At 41.2% G+C, this 23,557-nt stretch overlaps 1 protein-coding gene across 2 annotated transcripts in view; it reads right to left on the bottom strand.

The window, feature by feature from the left end:
- The window catches only part of SLC24A3 (solute carrier family 24 member 3), a 420,646-nt gene that overhangs the window by 55,415 nt on the left and 341,674 nt on the right, over positions 1-23,557 (bottom strand). For both annotated transcript variants that reach the window (XM_075564035.1, XM_075564036.1), the window contains exon 7: positions 10,526-10,600. In XM_075564035.1, coding sequence (XP_075420150.1) covers positions 10,526-10,600 — 75 coding nt within the window. The remainder of the gene's footprint in view (positions 1-10,525; positions 10,601-23,557) is intronic.

The raw sequence follows: 23,557 nt of genomic DNA, 5'->3' as shown, positions 1-23,557 counted from the left end.
GAAAAATACTCCTAAAGGTCAACAAACAGACCTGGAATTATTTATAGATTTTTCTTTTTGTTGTTGTTGGGTTTTATTTTTGTTGTTTTGTTATTTTGTTTTTGCTTTGTCCTATTTTTGTGCTTATTATTGTCTCTGCAGGTCTATCTATATAAGATAGGCAGGGTAAACAATCCGAAGGAGAAACAAATGGGACCTCTGGGGGAAACATGGAGAGGGGGAAGTGGAGAAAGGAAGGGGGATGCCAACAAACCCAGGGACAAGGGAACAACAAGTGATCTAAAATCAATTTTGAGGAGGGTGTAGGATGCCTGGTGGGGCTTGATGAAGGGCAAGGTAGCTGAGAGAAATTACTGAAACCCAAATGAAGGCAAAACCTGATAGTGGGACAAGAAGAAAGTAAAAGGAAATAGAGAAAAGCACTAGGAGGCCAAGGGCATTTACAGAGGTCTAAATACAAGCATGAACATATGTAAATATACTTATATATAATTTTATGGAAATAGATCTATGTACATATATTTATATGTTAAGTATTGAGGCAGCAGACGGACATTGTGCCTCTACTCCAGTACTCCCTCAATGCAAGAACACTTTGTTCTAATAACCTGGCATTCCGTTATGCTCACCTTCCTGACAGGATCACTGAAGACAAAATGGGTGCATAAGCAAATATGAAGAAAGCTGATGGTGCCCAGCTATCAAAAGATACAGTGGCTTGGGTCTTAACAGCTTGAAGATAAATAAGCAGCCATCTAGCTGAAAAGCAACAATGCCCACATGGACGAAGTACAGCAGCCTGTATGATCATGAGGTATCGATAGGTTCAGATATCAAACATCAAAAACCCAGAACAAAAAATCATATCAATGTGAATGAGGGGCAAGGCAGAGTGGAGACCCAAAGCCCATCTGTAGACAATTGGACATCCCTTTACAGAAGGGTCACAAGGAGGAGGCGAACCAGTCAGGGTGCAGTACAGCATGAATTAAACATACACCTTTCCTCTAGCTCTTGAATGCTTCCTTCTGCCCACTATCATGAGCCCAATTCTACCTTACAAATTTGGCTAGACCAGAACATGTACACAGGTACAGATAAGAGCTCCATCACAGGGAATCCAGGACATATAAACCCCTCAGGACCAATAATGAGAGTAGCCATACCAGGAGGGTAAGGGGAAGTTAGGGGGAACCAATCACAATGATTGACATATAACCCCTCCCAGGGGGGACAGACAACAGAAAAATGGGTGAAGGGAGACAGCAGTCAGTGTAAGACATGAAAAAATTAATTTATAAATTATCAAGGGGTTATGAGGGAGGGAGGGTGTGGGAGAATGAGCTGGTACCCAAGGACTCAAGTAGAAAGCAAATGTTTTGAAAATGATAATGGCAACAAGTGTACAAATGTACTTGGCACAATATATGTATGTATGTATGGATTGTGATAAGAGCGGTAAGAGCCCCCAATAAAATTATTTTAAAAAGAGACTTCAACATGTCTCAATTGTAGGGAGGAGAGGTTAGCTTCCATTTAGGAATGCGTTTGAGAGGAAGGGTTGTTGTGTAGAGGGCAGCTCCATGGAGGCTTTGCTAGGCCCAGGATTGCAGCTATCTCTGAGAAAGAAGACTTCTGAACCCTTCAAGACAGTCAGCAGAAATGTGGGTGAAGGGAGAGATCAGACCATGTAAGATATGAAAATAATAATCATAAATGATCAAGGGTTCACAAGGGTGGGAGGGTGGATGAGGGAGAGGAAAAAGGGGAGCTGATACCAAGGGTTCAAGTAGAAAGAAAATGTTTTGGAAATGATGAGGGTAACATATGTACACATGTGCTTGAGACAATTGATGTATGGATTGTGATAAGAACTGTAAGATCCCCAAATACAATGATTTATTAAAATTTTAAGAAGAAAGGAGCACAATTTGAAAAAAAAAATTAAAAGATTTAATCCAGGAAATAGCAAATGGTGGAAAGGATGCATGATATTGGAAGCCTTATATCCTGTTGATGGAGCTGTCAAATTACAACACACAGCGCTTCTTCCAACAACTGGCAACAGAAATACTGTATAACCAACAATCTCCTCTCTTAGCTTTTCCCGCACAGAAATACGAGTCATAGCACTGAGGACACATGTATGTCCATGTTCACTGCAGTACTATTCACCACTGTTAGAAGAGGGAAACAATCTAAATGTCCATCCGTGGAAGAATGGCTCGATAGACTATGGTATGTATCGCACAAGGGGATAGCACGCATACCTAAAGAAAATCATGAAACTGAGAAACACCTCATGATGGGGATAGAATTGGCGCACATTTTGCGGGGTAAAGTTGTTGTCAGGTGTCACCAAGTGAGTTCCAATTGATAGCAACCCGATGCACAACGGAAACTGTCCAGTCTGCACCGCCATCAAAATTGTTCATGTGATATTGAATCCATTGCTGCCGCGGCTGTCAATCCATCTTGTTGAGGGTCTTCCTCATTTTCACACCCCTCTACTTTACCAGCATGCCCTAGAGGCTCGAAGGAGCACTGTGCCTGCACTTCTTCCTAGACAGATTTATTTGTTCCTCTAGCAGTCCATGGTATAGTCAGTATTCTTCAAAACACCATAATTCAAATGCATCTGTCCGTGTTCTCTTTATTACTACATGGCCAACTTGCGTAGGCATTCTGAAAATACACTGGATCTATGCCGGCATGCGTTAGCCTTCACAATGACATCTTTGTCTTTCAATACCTTAAAAAAAGTTTTATGTAGTAGTTGTGTGTGGGGCAACATGTCATGTGATTTATTGACTGCTGGTTCCACAGGTCTTGATTTTTGATCCAAACAAAATGTTTGGCAACTTCAACGTTTCTCTGTTTATCATGATTTTATTTATGGATCCAGTTATGAGGGTTTTTGCTTTTTTTGTGGTGGTATAATCCCTGCTGAAGCCTGTAACCTTTGCTTCCAGCAAGCAAGGTTGTGTCTCTGAATATTACCAGTTATTAATGACTCTTCCTTCAACCATGGTGCTGTGTTCTTCATATATTCCAACTTCTCAAATTATTTGTTTATTCTACAGATTAAATAAGCCTGGTGATAGAGCACAATGATCCCCTACACCTTCCTGATTGTAAATCATATACCATGCCATAGTTCTATTTAAATACATGCTTCCTGGTATATGTACAGTTTCTAAATTAGTACAATAAAGTATTGCTATACTTCTTGTCTAACTCTAGGTCTTTCCACATTTTATTATAATATTTTACTTTGTCTTCTTGAGCTACCCTTTGAATTCTTCTGTTTAGCTCCTTGATTTCATCATGTATTCCATTTGCTCAGCTACTTAATTGATTGAGAGTAAGGTTTAATCTCTTCTGACCCCCATTTTTATCTTGTTCTTTCTTTCTTGTCTTTTTAAATGACCTTTTGCTTTCTTCGTGTCTGATGTTCTTGATGTCCTCCCACAGTTCATCCAGTCTTCTGCCATTAGTGTTCATGCGGCAAATCTGTTCTTGACAGGTTCTCAAAATTCAGGTGAAATGTACTTAAGGTTGTAGTTTGGCTCTCATGGGCTGACTTGTTTTCTTTTTCTTGAACTTCAACCTGAGCTTTTATATGAGCAATTGATGGTCTGTTCCACAGTGACACCTTGGCCTGGTTTGGGGTTACTGATACTGAGCGTCTCCATCATCTCTTCCCGTAGATGTAGTCAATTTGGCTTCTGAGAATTCCATCTGGAGAAGACCAATGTATAATTGCCATTCCTGTTGTTGAAAAAGTCACTGATTTTACAAAATTCTATCATGCAATTTATAGCTTCATTTTATCACCAATACCATATATTCCAACTTCTCTTCTTTTTTCTTTGTTTCCAACATTTGCATTCCAATCACCAGAAATTATTGATGGATCTTAATTGCATGTCTGACTGATTTTAGACTAAAAATATTGGTAGAATTCTTCGTTTTCTTCATCGTTAGCTTTTGTGGTGGGTGCATAAAATTGAATAGTAATATTGATTGGATTTTCTTGAAGGCAGAGAGGCATAATACTATCTCAGACAGCATTGTACTTCAAGATAGACTGTGAAACGTTCCTTTTGACAACAAATGCAATGCCATTCATGTTGATTGTGTCATTCCCAACATAGTAAACCATATGGTTTTCTGATTCAAAATGGCCAGTTACAGTCCAATTCAGCTTACTAAAACCTAGACTATCAATTTTTATGCATTCCATTTCATTTTTGATGACTTCCAATTCTTATAGATTCATACTTTGTATATTACAAATACCAATTATTATTATTATTAGTTGTTGTTGTCGCAGGTGTTTCTTCTCACGTTGAGTTGTGGACCATTAGTAAAGGAAGTTCTCAAGGATCCATTCCCACAGCATCACTCCACTCATGTCACCATGGTTGACTCTACTTTGAAAAATCAGACCCTCCCCAGTCACACTTCAAGCACCTTCCCTTCCAAGACCGGGGACCCATCCTTGGGCACTACCTCTAACAATGTTCTATTTCCATTTATTAGGTCTCCAGAATCTGACAATGTTTTGAAGCTGGGTGTGAGGGTGAAGTGGACAACCAATTCTTTCTTCTGGTTTCAGCCAGGAGGCTCTGCTGAACCCTTTGGGTGACCTTTCTGGCATTTAACCTTTCAATGACACAGCTTCCAGTATTATAGCAACAAACAAGCCACCACAGTAAGGTCACCTGACTGAAAAATGGTGGCTTGTCTGTCAAACGAAATGTGAAAAGACCAAGAGTTAGAAAACCAAAACGCAAGAACACATTCAGCATATCTTAAACAAATAATTCCAGAAAAAACTCAAGCCTTGAGCTGCAATATTGAAATATTCTATGGTAAAATACCGAATTATGCAGGAAACATCAAAAGAAGATAGGTAAAAAGAATACAGAGAGTCACTGTACCAAAAAGAACTAGTCAACATTCCACCATTTCAGGTGGTAGCATATGAGCAAAAACCAATGTTACTGAAGGAAGAAGTTAAAGCCTCACTGAAAGCATTAACCAAAAACAGGGCTTCCGCAATTGAAAGACTAATTGAGGCACTGGAAGCACTTACTCGTCTATGCCAAGAAATTTGAAAAACAGATACTTGATTAACTAACAGGAAGAGACCATTCCTAAAAAGACTTGAACACCTGAGGACTTGAAGCACTTGATGAAGATCAAGCATTGCACCCTTCAGTACAGATTATGACTCATTGCATCAAAGACCAAAATCCTCACAACTGGGCCAATAGGTAACATCCTGATAAAAGGAGGAAAGGTTGAAGTCGTCAAGGATTTTGGCAACCGGATCCACAACCGATGCTCACGGACGCAGCAGTAAAGAGAGCAAAATACGGGTTGCGTTAGGTAAATCTTCTGCTCAAGACCTCTTTAGAGTGTCGAAAACTAAGGATGTTACTTTGTATACTAAGGTGTGCCTGACCAAAGCCCTAGTATTTCCATTGTCTCATATGCATGTGTAGGTTGAACACCGAATAAGGAAAAACGAAGAATCAATGCCCTTTAATTGTGGTGCTGATGAAAAATAACGACAGTACTAGGGACTGTCAAAAGGTCAAACCAACCTGCCTGGAAAAAAGAATGGTCAGATCCCTTCTTAGAGATAAAGATGGCAAGACTTCATCGTACATATTTGGACATGTAAGTAGAAACCAGTCCCTGGAGAAGTGAAAGGGGAGACTAAAAAAGAGGGAGACCTACGAGATGAATTGACATAGCGGCTGCAACAAGGGGCTCAATACGGGATCAATTGTGAGTAAAGGGCAAACACCAGGCAGTCCTTAGTTCTGTTGTGCATCGCAACTGATCAATGGCACCCGACACCAGAGAGAGGTGACTGAAATGCCAAGGCGTGGGTCAGGTGTGCTGCACTCCTCAAAGTGACATCCGGAGGCTTCAATGCTTCAAAGGTGTTTGTGCATCAATTTGCCCAATAATGCACTGTTTGATTTCTTTTAAAAATAATTTTATTGGGGCTCATACAACTTTTATCACAATCCATACATACGTGAATTGTGTAAAGCACACTTATACATTCGTTGCCTTCATCATTCTCAAAATTCGCTTTCCGCTTGGGTTCCTAGAATCAGCTCCTTGTTTTCCTTTTTCCCCTCCCCTCCTTCCCCCCTCCCCCTCCCTCATGAACCCTTAATAATTTATAAATTATTCTTTTACCTTATCTTACACTGCCCAGCGTCTCCCTTCACCCACTTTTCTGTTGTCCATCCCCCAGGGAGGAGGTTATATGTAGATCCTTGTGATCAGTTCCCCCTTTCTACACTCCCTTCCCTCCTGGTATCACCACTCTGCCCGCTGGTCCTGAGGGGTTCATCTGTCCGGGATTCCCTGTATTTCCAGTTCCCATCTGTACCGCTGTGCATTCTCTGGTCTAACCAGGTTTGCAAGGTAGAATTGGGATCATGATAGTTGGCGGGAGGAAGCATTTAAGAACTAGAGGAAGGTTTTGAGTTTCATTGTTGCTACACTGAACCCTGAGTGACTCATCTCCTCCCCACTACCCCTCTGCAAGGGATGTCCAGTTGGCTACAGATGGGCATTGAGTCCCCATCACGCACTCCCCCTCATTCACGATGATATGATGCCCACCCCCCCACCCCCCGCCTTTGGTGCTTGAAACCTGGTCCTCTCGGCCCTTCATGATCACACATGTTGGTGTGCTGCTTCCATGTGGGCTTTGTTGCTTCTTGACTGTTGGTTCCATGACCACTGATTATGGATCAGTGCAAGCTGAAATCTGTGATGACATCAATCTTCCCTTCATTTATCATGCTGTTCTTTATTAGTTAAGTTGTAAGGCTCTCGGTTTTCTTTATGTTGCGTTGCAATCCATACTGAAGCCTTCAGTTCCTGTGTTTCATTAACAAGTGTTTGAAATCCTACTTGCTTTCAGCATGCAAGGTTATACCACTTGCATATTGCAGGTTGTTAATAAACTTTGTTCCAAAAGGTACCGTGTTCTTCATATAGCTCCTTGGATGATCTGCTCCGCATGTAGACTAAGCATGGTGAGAGGATACAATCCTGTTGCAAACCTTTCCTGAATTTCAGCCACTCGGTCTTCGCTTGAGCTGTTGGAACGAATGCCTCCTGGCCCAGGTATGAGCATAACAAAGTGTCCTCAAATTCACCTTCTTCTCAATGCTATCCAAAGTTGTTATTTTTTAATTAAAAGATCATTTTATTGGGGCCCTTACAGCTCTTATAACAATTCACACATCAGTTGTTTCAAGCATATTTGTATATATGTTGCCATCATTATTGATGATCCACACAGTCGAATGCCTTTGTATAGTCGATAAAAATGCAAGTAAACATCTTTTTTGGTATTCTCTGCTTTTATGCAAGAATCATCTAATCTGATATCAGTAATGCTATCTCTTGTGCCATTTCCTCTTCAGAACCTGGCTTACGTTTCTGGCAGCCCCCTCTTAATGTAGTGCTGCAATCATTGTTGAATGATCTTCAGCAAAGTTTTACTTGCATGCAATGTTGAAGACATTTTTCTTCAACATGAACCTTCTGTTGGTTCTTTTCCTTGGAAGGGGAACAGATACAGACCTTCTCTAGCTGGCTTGTCAGGCAGCTTCCAAGTTTCACTGCTTCAGTGCTTCAACAGCCTTTTGAAATGTGCCGGCTCGGTTTATATCAATTCTCAGAGCCTCGCGTTTGGTAACACTTTCCGTGCAGCTTGGAGTCCCTCCTTCATATACTCGGGCATATGCTACCTCTTTATTTATTTATTATTATTGCTGTAATGTTACCTCTTTAAATGGCTACCTGTCAACTTTGTCCCCCCCTTTTATGCAGTGACTGCATTCTTCCCATCTTTCGGTGCTTCCTGCATCATTTGCTATTTTGCCAAACTCTAGGCTTGAATAATTTTTTCCATTTCTTTGACTTGAGATATCCTGAGTATGTTCTTCCATTATGATTCTTTAACTCCAGGCCTTTGCACATTTGATTACAATACTTTACTTTGCCTTCTCGAGCTGCCCTTCGGAATTTCCTGTCCAGCTCTTTCACGTCATCATTTCTTCCAGTTACTTTAGTTGCTCGACATTCAAGAGCATGTTTCTAATCTCTTCTGACATCCACTGTGATCTTTGCTGTCTTTCCTGTATTTTTAATGGCCTTTTGTTTTCATATGAAGCAAAATCAATGGATGTTGTACTTCATTTCATCCAACAGTTCATCGGGTTTTCCATCATTAGTATTCAATGTGTTAAATCTTTTTTTGAGAACTTCTCCAATTTTGAGATACTCAAAGTAGTATTTTGGTTCTTATGGACTTATTTTAAGTTTCCTCAGCTTCACCCTGACCTTGCATACTGCCATCTTTGAACTGGGTACCATTGTTTCTGACTCTGATAACCAAGAGTTTGGTTGCTATGCCCCACACACACTGTCCTTGCTTTTGACAAGGGAGATGACGTTTCTACAGGCCATACTGGTTCTTGTTCTAGTACGTTCACATTTTACACATCTGGGCCCATTCTAGTTTTGTGTTGTTGACAAATATGGAGTCAGGAAGAGCTCGTCTGAAACCCTGATTATAATATTGATTCCTATGTTTGCTTGTCTAACCATTTCTGATGACTTGCACTTGACTTTATCTTCATATTTCTTATCTATCTTTCATTGTTTTTAAAAATTTTTATTTCATTTCTGTTGCTGTTGAAAATGTACACAGCAGAATGTACCCCAATTGTAAATCACTTCAACATGTCCAGTTGTGTAACACTGACCATATTCTTCGAGTTGTGCAAACCTTCCTTTGCCACGCTCATTCATCACCATACACGAAGGTTCCTAATATTTCAAGTAGTTTGGTGTCCATTTGACCCCATGTAGCTAAGTGTTCAATGAGAACAATGCTTAAAGCAGACATTCTTTATTCGTTAAGGTAAGCAATTACTTTTAAGATGACTATTTTTAGGATAAAGTTTAAGAATTATTTCAGGGGTTCACCTGCCTTCTGTGGCTCTGGGAAGGCCAATTCTGACAGAATTCCCCAGCATTTTTCTCTAATTATTTTATGGTTATAGTTTTCATGTTTAGGTTTTTAATATATTCTGATGTGTGTGTTGTGAGACATGTAGTGGGGAGATGTGGTAGTTGGATGATTTTATATGAACTTGAATTCATATGAAAGTTGAGGAGTGGAGTTCAACTTGTCAATCAGGTCACAGCCTAATGATGCCTTATTAGGGGGTGTCCTTCTTATAAAAAGAAATGGCGAACTTCTCTCCATTTCTCTGCCCCTCTGCCTTTCTGCTTGCTGGGACTCTTCCTGCCTCTAGGGCTGGCCCTATGTAGACCATGCAACTATGAGAGCTCTCACTGCCCTGCCATGTTTCCACCAACTCTGGATCCATGCCACTCTACACCGACTGGCCGGTGAGATCCCGATTCCCACTGCACCTTTCTGCAACATCAGACTGCCCCTACATGAGTCTGAGGATGGCCTTGGCTTGCATCAGACTTATAGACTGAGTTGGACTGGGTTGGATGCCTTCTTGATATAATACTATTTTTTAGATAAAGCTCATTCATATATATATATTATATGATTATCACTGATTTTGTTTCTCTAGAGAACCCAGTTTAACATAAGTTCAGTTAGAGACACACTGAGTTTGGGACATGAAGATGTCTACTGAATCTGACTGGAGATGTCATTGCTAAGAGTACAGATGAAGGGTTGTCAGCATAAGTAATAGGCTCTGGTCTGGGATAAGAACAGTTGTTTTGGGAAAGTGTACAGTGAGAGGAAGGGAGAAGGAAGGTCCAATTCTGGCACTGAACAGGTTGTAGAAGAGCCCATGAGAAAGACTGGTCTGAAAGACCATCAGAAAAGATTACAGGAATCCTTTCAAACCAGATAACTTGGATCCAAATTTCAGTTCTGAGCACCAAACTATCATAAAAGAGACCAACCTTATAGCTCTTCTTCAGCTCTTGAATTAAATACCCCTGTTGTAACATAATCAACCATTTAAGATCAAAAGGGAAGTATTTACCCAAAAATATAGTTCAAGGAGTTAGGAAAGCAAGATGGAAATAGGAGACACAGTGAGAAAGCAGACTAAGTGATGGTACATTGAGGGGATTGCAGCGCATGAGTTGAAAAAAGATGTATGAATTGTTCAATATAAGACTGACAATCTTCTCTGTAACCTTTAATTCACAATAAAAAGGTTTCGAAATTCTAATGGTACTAATGGCACTGTCAAATAAGTATTGGACTGCTAACTGCAAGGTTGGTGTTTCAAACCTACCAGCTGCTTTGAGGAAGAAAGAAGAGGCTGTCTGATTCCCCAAACACTTATAGCTTCAGAAACCTTAGGCAGTGTCACTATGATGTGGAATTGACTCCATTTCAGTGGTTAATGACACATTAGTATTATTCAGGGAAAGCTCCCTTGGTTAGAGAAGTTAGATATTAAATACGTACCATAATGAGGGCAATCACAGACATCGTGTAGTAAATTGAATCTCTCAGCAGGCACCAGGAGGAGAGAGCCACTACCTAAGAGAAAGGAGAAAAACAGGGCATTAGACGAATGAAAATAAGAAACTGAGAGTCCTGCAAGTCTGTCCACTAGAAACAAACAAACAAACAAAAAATCTGTTATTTCTGCTTCCTGTCCTTCAACCCAATCAGTCTACTAATCAATGCATGTTGATAATCTCCTGGCCCACCACTAGCCTGTCAGTGTGTCGGACTGTGGTGACTGGTGTGTTACTGTGATGCTGGAAGCTGTGTCACTGGCATTTCAAATGCCAGCAGGGTCACTGGAAGCATGGAGCTTCCAGACTAAGAGCAGATTACCAAGAAAAAAATCGACTATCCACTTCAGGTGAAGGAGCCTTTGAAAAGCTATGCATAGAACCCAAACACCGTCAGCTCCCGAGGGGCTAATGAGTGGAAGCAGAGCATGATCCGAGACAGTGCCATGGGACAGGCCTCTCATATAGAAAGGCACTCAGAATGTGAGGAGGAGGAGCTTCTTCCTCAGAGTACAGTCTGCCATGGTGCTGTGAATGGAGACAAGCTTGTGGGAGCAAGTGTGGACTGTATGGAGCATGCATCTAGGAAAACTGAAAGTTTAAAGTGCAATGGAATGCCTAGGATCAAGATCCTAGGCATTAGTGAGCTGAAATGGTCTGGCCTGGGGCATCTCTAATCAGAAAGTGATGTGGTTTACTATGCTGGGAATGGCAAAAGCAAGACGAATGGTTCTGCATTATTGTCAAAAGTAAATGTAAAGATACTTAAAAAATATAATGTTCTGTCACAGCATTATATCCATCTGCCTTCAGGAAACCCCAATCAATATAACTATTATTCAAATGTATGCACCAACTAGGGAAGATAGTAACGAAGTTGAAGAATTTTACCAACATCTTCAGTCTGCCTTTGATCAAACATGCAATCAAGATGCATTGGTAATTATTGGTGATTGGAGTGCACAAGTTGGAAGCAAAGAGGAAGGAACAGTACCTGCAAACTATGGGCTTGGTGATAGAAATTAAGCTGGAGATTGCTTGATAGAATTTTGCAGGACCCACGGCTTGTCCATTGCAAATACCTTTTTTTAACAACAGAAAATGTGACTACAGTCATGGAATTTTCCAGATGGAATACACAGAAGTCAAATTGACTACATATGTGGGAAGAAAAAATTGGATATGCTCAAAATCAGCAGCCAAAACAAGGCCAGGCACCAACTGTGGAAAAGACCATTAATTGCTCATATGTAAGCTCAAATTGAAGCTGAATAAAATTGAAACAAGACCATGAGAGCCAATATATGACCTTGGGTACATCCCGATTGAATTTCAAGAACATCTCAAGAACAGTTTTCATTCACTGAACACGAATGAAAGTAGACCTTATAAGCTGTGGGATAATAAATATCAAGACATTACACATGAAGAAAACAACTGATCATTAAAAAGACAGGAAAGAAAGAAAAGATCAAAGCGGTTGTCTAAAAAGACTCTGAAATTTGCTAGAGAAGACAAAGTAAAATATAATGAAATGTACAAGACCTCTAGGCTCACTGCCATTGAGTCAATTCTGACTCAGAGTAACTCTATAGGAGAGAATAGAACTGCCCCTGTAGGTTTATGAGATTGTAACTCTTTATAGTAGTGGAAAGTCAGGTATGTCTCCCACAGATCAGCTGGTGGGTTTGAACTGCAGATCTTGTAGTTAGCAGCTCAACACGTAATCGCTATGCCACCAGGGCTCCTTCAAAGACCTAGAGTTCGAAAACCCAAAAGGAAGAACATGCATAGCATATCTTAAACTGAAAAACTAAAAAAAAGTCAAGCCTTGAGTTACAATATTGAAAGATTCTATGTGCACAAATTTTGAAGAATTCTATGGGAAAATAGTGAACAAGGCTGGAGCATCAAAAAGTATAAGGAAATAAAAACCGTTGTTATAATGGGAATATGTATGTTTATTTTCTTAAGGATTTTCAGTGCTGTGGGTATGTTATTTAATGTCAGTTAAAAGAACTCGTGGAAGACATGCTCTGTGATAGCAGATGCTAGTTGTTCCTTCACATCAATGATACTGAAGGAAGAAGTTCAAGTTTCACTGAAGGTATTAGCCAAAAACAAGGCCCCAGGAATTGATGAAATACCAAATGAAATGTGTACACAAGCTGATGAAATAATCACTCATCTATGCCCCAAAATTTGGAACACACTACTTGGCCAACAAACTGGAAGAGATCCATATCTCTATATATTCCAAAGAAATATGAGCCAACAGAATGCGCAAATTATAGAACAATGTCATTAATACCATATGCAAGTAAAATGTTGCTGAAGATCACAGGGAGCTGCCACAGATGCCAGCCAGAATCAGAAGAGGGCATGGAACAAAAGATAACATTGCTTGTGTTAGATGGACCTTGGTTGGAAGCAGAGAATACCAGAAAATTGTTTACTTGTGTTTTACTGACTAGGCAAAGGCACTCTACTATTTGGCTCATAACAAAGTATGGAGAGTCTTGAGAAGAATGGGAAATCCAGAACTCTTGTGTGCACATAGAACCTGAACACAGACCGAGAGGCAGTTGATCGTAACAAGGGAACACTGCAGTGGTTTAAAACTAAGAAGGATGTGTACCCAGGTTGCATCCTCTCATCATAATTGTTCCAACTATGCTGAGAAAATAACCAGCGAAGCTAGATTGTATAAACAAGAACTGAAAGAACTATAAACGGGATTGGAGAAAGGCTTATTAACAACCCGAGATATGCAGATGACATAAATTTGCTTGCTGAAAGTGAAGAAGATGTGAAGCACGTGCTGATGAAGATCCAGGATTGCAGCTTCCAGTGTGGATTACGACTCATTGTAAAGGAGACCAAAATCCTCACAGCTGGATTAACAGCTGACGTCAGGAGAAAGACTGAAGTTGTCAAGGATTTCATTTGCTTGAATCTATAATCACTGAACATGGAAAGAGTGGTCAAGAGCTCAAAGGACACACGGCACTCGGTGAGTCTGCCGCACAGAGCCTCTGCATAGCACTGAGAAGCAACACCCTCAAAGAGGGCCCAATTAAAAATCAGAAAGCAATAAATGCCAGAGGGAGTGTGCTAAGGATAACATCTCTCATCCAATGCTGGTGGTCTTGTAGGTACATCCAGCCACTGTGGAAAGTGATTTGGCAAGAACTAAAGCAAATGGAAATCAAGTTACTTTACGACCCAGCAATCCCTTTACTGGGCACATACCTAAAAGAAGTAAGAAACATACCATGAGCAGACATCTGTGCTCCAGTGTTCATTTTGGTATAGTTGATAATAGCACAGAATTGGAAACAACCCAAATTTCCCTCAATAGACAAAGAGATGACAAAATGCTGGTGCATACACACAATGGAGTATGACGTATCCCTAGAAAGCAGTGATGAAAGCATGAGGCAGATCGTCTCAGGGGAGGAGTTGGAGGAGATCATGCTAAGCAGAGTTAGCCAAGCACAAAAGGACAAGGACAACACGAGTCCCTGATGTAAGCACAAACAGCACAATGGGTATAGAGGAAATGTAAGTTAATTAATACTTTCTGAGTTAAGGTCCAGGCCCTCTGGCAAGGATCAGACCAAACCCAGGGATGCATGAACAGCCCGCCCCCCCCCCCCAAAAAAAAAGATGGAGATAGCATCAGGGCTGAAAGATATCTTTCCCATCTCTCCCATGCCTTTAAGGACACAGAGGGAAGAGGAAGGGGCAAAAATGATGGCTTTGGGTTAGCAGGGCATTAATCCATCCACAAGGAGGGTATTGTTTATGTCTCCACTGGGAAGGGAGAGAGAATGCAGACCTCATCCTGTGCACCAAGCTTTGAGCGCCACATATCTGCATGGAGCAGCTTCTTAACAGAAAGGATAGCAGGGCCAGACCCATCCAAGTTAGGCCAACCCCCTCTCTAGAAGAATGTGCTGCAGAGGACAGCCCTGAAGAGACAAGCTGGGGAGAGTGGCATGGGAGCAATAGGGAGCGAGCGAGAGAGACGACAGAGACACCTTATCCTGGCACACCAAACCTTGAGGGAGACATTCCTAGTCGCAACAGCTAATGCACAGAGAAAATTGTAGGACCGGCCCCAGTTCGAGACATGAGATCCCCTCACTGGATCACAGTGCTACAGAGGACCATACAGGAGACACAGTGTGGTTATGGGGCGTATGTCTGGTCTGATCTCCTACAGTGGGGTGAATCAACAAGGGAGCATAACAGATCAGCAATGGGAGCAAAGTCACAAAGTGCATGAGGAATCCCCCAAATACACTTCTGACTCAGGGGGCAACACTTGGTGCCTCACCAGACCTGGACGGGGGATATTCATAACGGTCAACAGATAGACCCGGACCTATTTGTATTTGTTATTGTTTTGTTATTATTCATTCATTTAATGGCTATATAAGATAGGCAGGATAAGCAATCCTGAGGAGAAAGCAATGGGACTGACAGTTCCAAGGGACATGGGAGAGGAGGAGGCAGGGGAAGGGAGCAGTGAGCCAATAATGTCAGGGACAGGGGAACAACAAGAGATCTAAAAGTGACACCCAGGAGGGTGCAGAGTTCCTGGTGGTGTTTGATCAATTGTAATGTAGCCAAGAGGAAATACTGCAAGGCGAAGGAGGGGTGAACATGATAGTGGGGGAGGAGGAAAGTAAAAGGAATTAGAGGAAAGAACTAGGAAGTACAAACTATATACAGAGGTATAAATATAGACATGTATATATGTAAATATATTAATATAGAAAGATAGGGGTATTGGTCCATGTACATATTTATATGTTAATATATTATGGCAGTAGATGGTAACTTTGGGCCTCTACTCAAGTCTTTCCTTCACACAAAAACACTTTGTTCTAATAATATGGACTGTGTGATACTCACCTTTCCAACATGATTGCTGAAGATAAGATGGGTGCATAAGCAAATGTGGTAAAGAAATGGATGGTGCCTGGTTATTAAAAGATATAGCATCTGGGTTCTTAAAGGCTTGCAGTCAAATAAGCAGCCATCTAGCAGGGAAACAACTAAGCCCACATGGAAGAAACTCCTCAGCCTGTGTGATCATGAGGTGTTGATGGGAACAGGTGTCAAGAGTTCAAAAACAAACAATCATACTAATGTGAAGAAGAGGGGTGAGAGTGGAGACCCAAAGCCCATCTATTGATAATTGGACATTCCCTCACAGAAGAGCCACATGGAAGGGAAGATATATCCAGGGCATAGTGCAGCATCGATGAAACACATAACATAAAGAACAACTAGTTCTTTAATACCCGCCCCCCCCCATTCACACACACACACACACACACACACACTCAGTTCTGCCTCACAAATCCTGCTTGACCAGTGTATATACATTGTTACAGGTAAAAGCTTTTGATACATGAAATCCAGGATGGATAAACCCTTCAGAAACAGTAATGGGAGTAATGATTCCCTGAGGGTATGGGCAGGAAGAAAGGGGGAGGGGAGGAAGAGGTAACTGATGACAATGATGGCTGTATAACCCACCTTGAAGGGGATGAATAATAGAATTTTAGGTGAAGGGATACATCAGACAGTGTAAGATATAAATATAATAATAATTATGATAATATATACTATAGTAAGGGTTCATGAGGGTGGTAGGAGAGGTGAGGGATGGAGGGAATGAAGAGGAGCTGATCTCAAGGGATTTAAGAAGAAAGATAATATTTTGAAAATGATGATGGCAGTATCTGTACAAGGCCACTTGATATAATTGATTTATGGATGGTTATCATCTCTCTAAGAACCTCCAATAAATTGATTAAAAAATAAAGTACTGAAAAGCAAGGATGTTACCTTGAGGACTAAGGTACTCCTGTCCCAAGATGGTGTTTTTAATGGCTTCACATGCATGTGAGAGTGGTACACTGAATAAGGCAGACCAAAGAAGAATTGATGCGTTTGAATTATGGGGCTGTCAAAGAATACCGAAAGTCCCATGGACACCAAAACAAATCTGTCTTGGAAAAGTACAGCCAGAAATACTCCTTAGAAGCAATGATGGTGCTATTTTGTCATATGAACTTTGCACAATTTCTCAGGCAAGAGTAGCCGCTGGAAAATGCCGTCATGCTTGGTAAAGCAGAGGGGCAGCCGAAAAGAGGGATATCCTCGCCAAGCTGGATGGACACAGCGGCTGCAAGGGGTCAAACACAAGAACAATGGTGAGGATGGAGCCGGTCCAAGTGGTGTTTCATTCCATTGTATTAAAGGTCCCTGAGTTGGAATCGTCTCCATGGCAACCAACAACAACAACGAAACCGTGGAACTGCCTGCACTTTACAGATGTGATGAAGATAAAGATCTTCAGACTGGCAAGTTATTCTGTATTATTCAGGTGGGTTCAATATAATCACAGGGGTCCTTATAAAAAGCAGGCAGGAGGATCAGATGAATTAGTCGTCGATGTGACCACTGAAGCAAAAAAAAAAAAAAAAAAAAAGGGAATTAAACAAGGAAGAGACTGGAAGTCAAGACATGCAGGTGGCTTCTAGAAGCTGAAAAAACAAAGAAATGTTTCTCCCAGGGAATAGGAAATCGAAGCTTCCAGAAGGAGTAGCTTTGCTCTATCTTGATTTTTGGAGTTCTGACCCCCAGAACTGTGAAAGATAAATGTGCGCTGTGTGAAGCTACTGATTTTGTGATACTTCCTTATCGTGGCAACGGGCACTGTGAGGTTGGCATCAGTTATTACTGTCCCCCAAAGCTCTCCAGCGCAGAAGCAGTCTGAAGTAAGGGCCTTAATTGTGTGTAGGTCATTTTCTCAAGCTTGCTGGCGCTCCACAGCCCTGAGCTCTAGGCTGTATGAAGACTGGGGCATCTTTAGCAAATCTCCCACATTATTCAAGTCAACCGTGGAGGACAGCTATCGAGCTTTTTGGATGATCTATTCTTGTCACAAAACTTAATATTTACTAGAAAATTTCAAAGCCACAACACGGTTTTAAACTTATTTTCTGATTGTCTACTGCTTTTATCCTCTTACTATCTTCCCTGCCTCTAGTTGGTGAAGTTTATTCAAAAGAGAACTTTCTGCAACTTTCCACAGCACCTCTGCACAACTATTAAGCACCTCTAAGCTGGTTTCTCCATATTGGTCAGTGATATATGCATGCTCTCATTTATAAGTTGAGGGTACTTCCTTAGTGTGTCTGTTCTTCTTGGCAGCTTTTAAAGATGTTTCTTATAGTTCAAACGAGCTTTTACCTGTGTGAATGTTTTCACTTTTCATTATACAGTAGTTAGAGTTGTTCAGTGCATGAGAAAACCAATTATTTCATCAATCACTTAGCTAGACATGCTTCTTAGGGGAAGGACCCTTGGTCCCCTTTTCTGCTAACTAATGTGGTGGAAGAATTCTGAAATGTTGTCCACGTACAATACATTCTTCCCTTGATTGCCTCTCACAACCTACATTCCTTTTATGCGGAGTCAAAGGACCCTCTTTCCTTCTTTACAGAATCGTACTGCCGACTGATACCAAATTTTGACACACCAGGTAAGAGAGGCTGACATAATCCACTTCTGACACTTAACTGTGTGGTGGATGCTGAGAATGACTTATGTGAATATTAAGTGAAATTGTGGATGTAATAACAATTTAATGCCAACGTGCCCTTGAAGAGCTCAGCTTCACTTCCATGGTTAGTCCCTGATGATAACTGATTATTTCTCTTTCAACCCATCCTCCAGGGCTAGGTCAGTGGGCATCAGTCCCTTATGTTTTTATGTAAGATTATCCATTTAAACAACTCACAAACTTCAGAGAAAGGGCTACTGTTGATCTAGAACGAAAAAGTATACAAACACAAAGAATGAAGTCTTGGCACAGAAATTCCTCAGTTACGCTCCTTCCTTGTTCACTGTCCAATTTTGGCAGGTCTGAAGCTATTGAAAATACCATAACTTGAGGCAGACACACCTTATTGTCCCCGGTGTCATCTTTGACCTTTGATACTTCGAGATATTTTTGCAGCAGTTCTTCCTGATGCAAGATGCTATTTGAATTTTTAGCTACTACTTCAATGGGCATTGATTATAGATAGAAGTTAAATAAAATCCTTGTCAACTTCAATATTTTCTCTATTTATCTGATGTTTATTTGTCCAGTTGTAAGGAGTTTGCTTTTCTTTAAATTGGGATTTAATCTTTATTGAAGGCTGCATTCTTTGCTTTTCGCCACCAAGTGCTTCAAGTCCTCATCATTTTCAGCAAGCAAAGTTATACCACTTGTATATCACAGGTTGTTAAGGAATCTTCTTTCATCCAAATGCAATAAACTTGGAGCCCTTAGGCAATATATATATTTTTCTGCACATTGTTTTCTATTAAGCTCCACTCTCAATCCTGGCGCTGAGAATACTTGTGGGCTGGGTAATTTTACCTAAGTGTTCAAGTTATGGTGCTGACATAGAGCACTTGCGTTGAGGAATAACACATTATATTCAAAGCACTAAGTTTAATGCTTGACACATTGTATTTCCCTAGATAAACCTACTCAGAACCCAGAGGAAAGGACTAAGAAGTATTCACTTCCTGTTGAAGTAAGCTGCATTGCTACCCTTATCATGGATTTGATTCTGTTCCATTCAAGCCTCATCTTTTTGACACCTCTTATGTACAACGGGGAAAAAAAAGATCTTTTGAGAATAGTACAGAAGTTTCAGATTTCATAACAGAAATATGAACTACTGAACTTTGGCCACAATTTCTATCAGGTCTCTGTGTAGTACAATTGGTTTGTAATTAGGTGCTGACCTAAAGTAGTTTACAGCCACCTACAAGCTCCTCGTGATAGACAGAGGTATCTGCTTCAATAAAGATTACAGCCAAGAAAACCATATGGGACTATTTCTACCTTGCATTGTGGAGTCATTATAAATCAATAACTCTCAACAAGAACAAATGACTACCTTATATTTGTGAAATATAAGGTTTCACAAATACAAACATTATTAAAAGATAGTAATTATTACTGAAATTGTTAGACATTTTCCAAAACTGTGGTCATGTGGATGAAACTGATGGAAAGTGAACAAACTATTTTCATAGGCAAATATAAGGAAAAATAGAGTTCAACTAAGGTGCACAAAGGATCAATCCAAAAGAAATTTGAACCAGTTGAATGGATGAGAAATTTCTAATGTGGAAAAGTGTTGCATTAAAATTCTTGGTTAGATGAAATCGAAAACTTGAATTCTATGGAAAAGACATGTCAGTTACTATTTATATCACCTGTGGCCAACTGAATAAAAATACCCCTATAGGAACACATGACACCTTATATCTTTGCCCTGAAAGAATGAAACTATAGAAGCTTGGAGGTTAGTACTATGATTGCAGCTGTTGTTGACAACTGTTATTGGCAGCTGCAACTCTGTCCCTTAGAAAGAAACTGACAGGTGATCCTTGTCATGGAGATTTCTTGGGAGATTCAGATTGTGAATTATTGTTGGTGTGACACTGATCATAACTCATTACCATCGTAATATTAGTATTCTGTTAATATTAACTTATTAAGTCAGATGGCATGTAATGATGTCCCACTGCATAGGCAGAAATTGAGAAGGAGACACATCTTTCCGTGAACTCCAGCTTCACATGTCCATTTGACTCTTTGGGATGCCTGGATACGGTGCGGTTTGGATGTGGACCAAACTTTGTACTTTCAATTCCACTAAGAGATTGTATATCCTGGATCCATCTGTCTGGTTGGTTGCAAGAAAAATGACCCAAGAATCTTTGGAGCAACTTAAGAGATGGAATCTCTTCACAACCCCCATGAATCTGAGATGACCTGCTGTGAGCAATAGGACAGAGTAGACGAAGCAGAAGTCAGTTTGAAGCCTAGGCCTCAAGTGGCCTTGTGCTTTCACTGATGCTGGGACGGTTCCACGACCAAGTGGATAATCCTTTGTAGTCTGCTGGAGAATGTGAATCACAGCCTACCAAGCTGAGACGTGCAAGCAAGCCTATCTAAGAATGTACCACACCAGCAGTGTCATCCCAATAAACAGAGTTCAAATGGCTGAGCCACAGAATTAGGACTACATAAAATAGCTGTTGTTTGAAGCCACTACATTTTCAGGTAGTTTGTTACACATCAACAAATAATTGATATCATACAGACCTCCTCAAATGATTAAGAATTCAATGAATGTGAGCTGGGTGACTGTCTGCTCATCTCCTCCACTCAAACATTGGATGTGGTTTAGTACAGTGTGTTAGCCTTACTTGTTGGCCCTGATTCTACTTACCTCTGGATCCAAACTCTAATCCATTCGGTGTTAAAGTTTTTTCCTGTAAGGTTGTTGTTGTTGATAACTACTATTGAGTTGAGGCTGCTTCATGGAAAGGTATCTATAACAGAACAAATGCGACCTAGTCCTGAATCACCCTCCTACTCTCCAGCATGTCTGAACCTATCATTGTAGTCATTGGTAACAATCCATCTCCCAACGGGACCCTTCCCCTCACAGACACTTTACTTCACCAAACACGATGTGACTGATTTTCTAGTAATCGTTTCCTCATCATGAGGACGATGTCCAAGGAGAGCAAGTGGATACTTCTGTGGCTCATAGGTGTCGTTACTAATTTCTGGAAGTAAATCGCCAGAATATTTTCCTCGACTGTCTTTGTCTGGAAGCACCATTGAAAGTTGCCCACCATAGGTGAGCCTGCTGGCATTTGAAATACTGATGGCAGAGATTCCAGCAGCAGAGGAGCAAACAAGTCACCAGAGTATGACCAACTAACAGAGGAGGGCTCTTAAAAGGTCGAGTGAGCTAGACTGCCACAACAGCTGCAACACTGGAGTCCCCTGTATCAATGATTTTGAAAATAGCCAGGGCTGGACAATGGTTGCTTCTGTTATATATAAGGTCACCGTGAACGGATACTTTCTAACAATTAGTGGGGGCAGCTGGAATGTAAGGGTGGTTTGTTTCATGGCAAGAGTTGATTCAGAAACACAAAACTCTATTCTGCATAGCCAACACAACTGAATCTCCTTCCGAAACAGCAGGTGTCTCGGGGACTGTTCTGGGCCCGTTTTCCAGAATCCTGGGCCCAGGGCTGCTGAACAGTTCCCGGGGGGCTTCATAAAGATGATCTGCAGAGGCTCAGGTGAGATGAAACAGAGAAGAAAAACCAATCAACGCACCCGGGAGAAGGCGTGATGAGACAGTCCTAGACCGGGAATTAAGGCTCACAGCAGGAGCTCGGAAAGCACTATACTCAGCTGCTTCTCTTGGTTCGAAGCCACAGGAATGTGATGGGCCGCAGGGTGCCCCTACCTGTTAGGACGGAACTCTATTCTGGGATGGTCCAGGTGTGGCCTCTCTTTTTAGAGACACACATTAATCCTTTTTCTCTTAAGGGTGTTGCTCATATTCTAGAAGGTGCCTTTTCTATTTGCCAACAGCTATAAATACACTCAGTGTGTGCAGTTTTTGGAGAAGCACTGTCTAAATAGAACTTGTATCAGGACAGAAATCTACTGTAACTGCATGATCCAGCATGGGAGTCCTCATGGGAGCACCCAACCGCAGGCTGTTATGCTACACTTAAGATATAACCAGAGTAACTGAATCTTGTCCTTTAATTTTAATGACCGCCATCCAGGACAACACATTTATAGAGGGCATCGACTAGTCCAATCCCACTGCATTCATTGTGAACTTTTAATAAATGCTACTAATTTAAAATCCAAGGCTATGGATAGACTTTTTGTTGTTAGCTGCCTTCCAGTTGTCTCCCAATCACGGTGTGACCCCATATACGCAGAGCAGAACCGCTCCCTAGATCTTTCAGGACTGAGAGCTCCCCAAAGCAGAGGCCCAGGAGTTTCACCCCTGAATCTTCTGTCTCAGAGTTTAAGCATTGTTGTCACCCTTCTTGTAGCGACTGCCTCAGAGCTGCGTGTGCTTGGCACAATGGCTCCTGAATCCATTTCCTCTCTGCATCCGACCTGATGTGGGCACGGGAGGAGCTTGATGAGGGTCAAGGTTAAGTTTCTAGTGCCAGGGAGTATTCACATTAAGAAAGGTTAGATGGCTTGAGAGTGACCACCATCGAAATAAGAAGGACAACAGCAATATGGGACTGTGGGTCCTGACTTTTCAAGTGGCCATGACAAGTTATTTGAAGTACAAAGACCCCAGGAATTACTCATGGGCACCTCCTTAACTTGCTCTACTAGCTTCGGATTTCAGTCAGCATTCAGTAACTCTTGTTGTTGCTTTTGACAAACAGAACTGAACACTTCACTAATATGAACGCATCCTCATACTGCAAGGTTATAGATAATCTAACCTGTTGCGGTGCTACCTTTCCTCTCAAATACTTTATCCCATAGTTGAGCTAAAACCATGCTTCACTGTTAATAGCCCTCTCGAATGAATGAGAGAGAAAATGTGTTGGGCTTGTTCCTGGAAGCAGACTTTTCATTTCATAGTTTTTCCTAATTGGAAACCTAAATTCATCCTCAGAGTATTATTTGTGACTGCTGGTTTGAAGATACACAAATAACTATCTTTAAGTACTGCTTGCAGATCACCAATGGATATGCTAGGTGTTACCCGATTGATATTTATCTAAGGATACTGAGCCCATGTTCATTCCTTCCAATTGCCCTTTGCTCACTTGGGCCAACATCTTGCCTCCTTAAGTCATCTTCTTTTGAGAACTCAGCTTCAGATCCCATCTGTATCAAGTCCTCTGAGCACTCTCACCCCTAGTTTCTGCTGAACGCTCATAGCACAAATACGTGGTGATAAGGGAACAGCATGCGTTTCTTCTTACTTTCGCTGGTACCTGACTTTTCAAGTGCATAGATGCACCCTGAAGACAGGTACAGACTTGTCACTCGCATCAGCCCCTACGTCCTACCTGATGTGGCACAAGG

This window comes from Tenrec ecaudatus, chromosome 12 (assembly GCF_050624435.1).
Source record: "Tenrec ecaudatus isolate mTenEca1 chromosome 12, mTenEca1.hap1, whole genome shotgun sequence".
In the NCBI taxonomy this organism is placed as follows: domain Eukaryota; kingdom Metazoa; phylum Chordata; class Mammalia; order Afrosoricida; family Tenrecidae; genus Tenrec; species Tenrec ecaudatus.
Note: the sequence above shows the minus strand (reverse complement) of the source record. Positions and strands in the feature narration are given on the sequence as shown.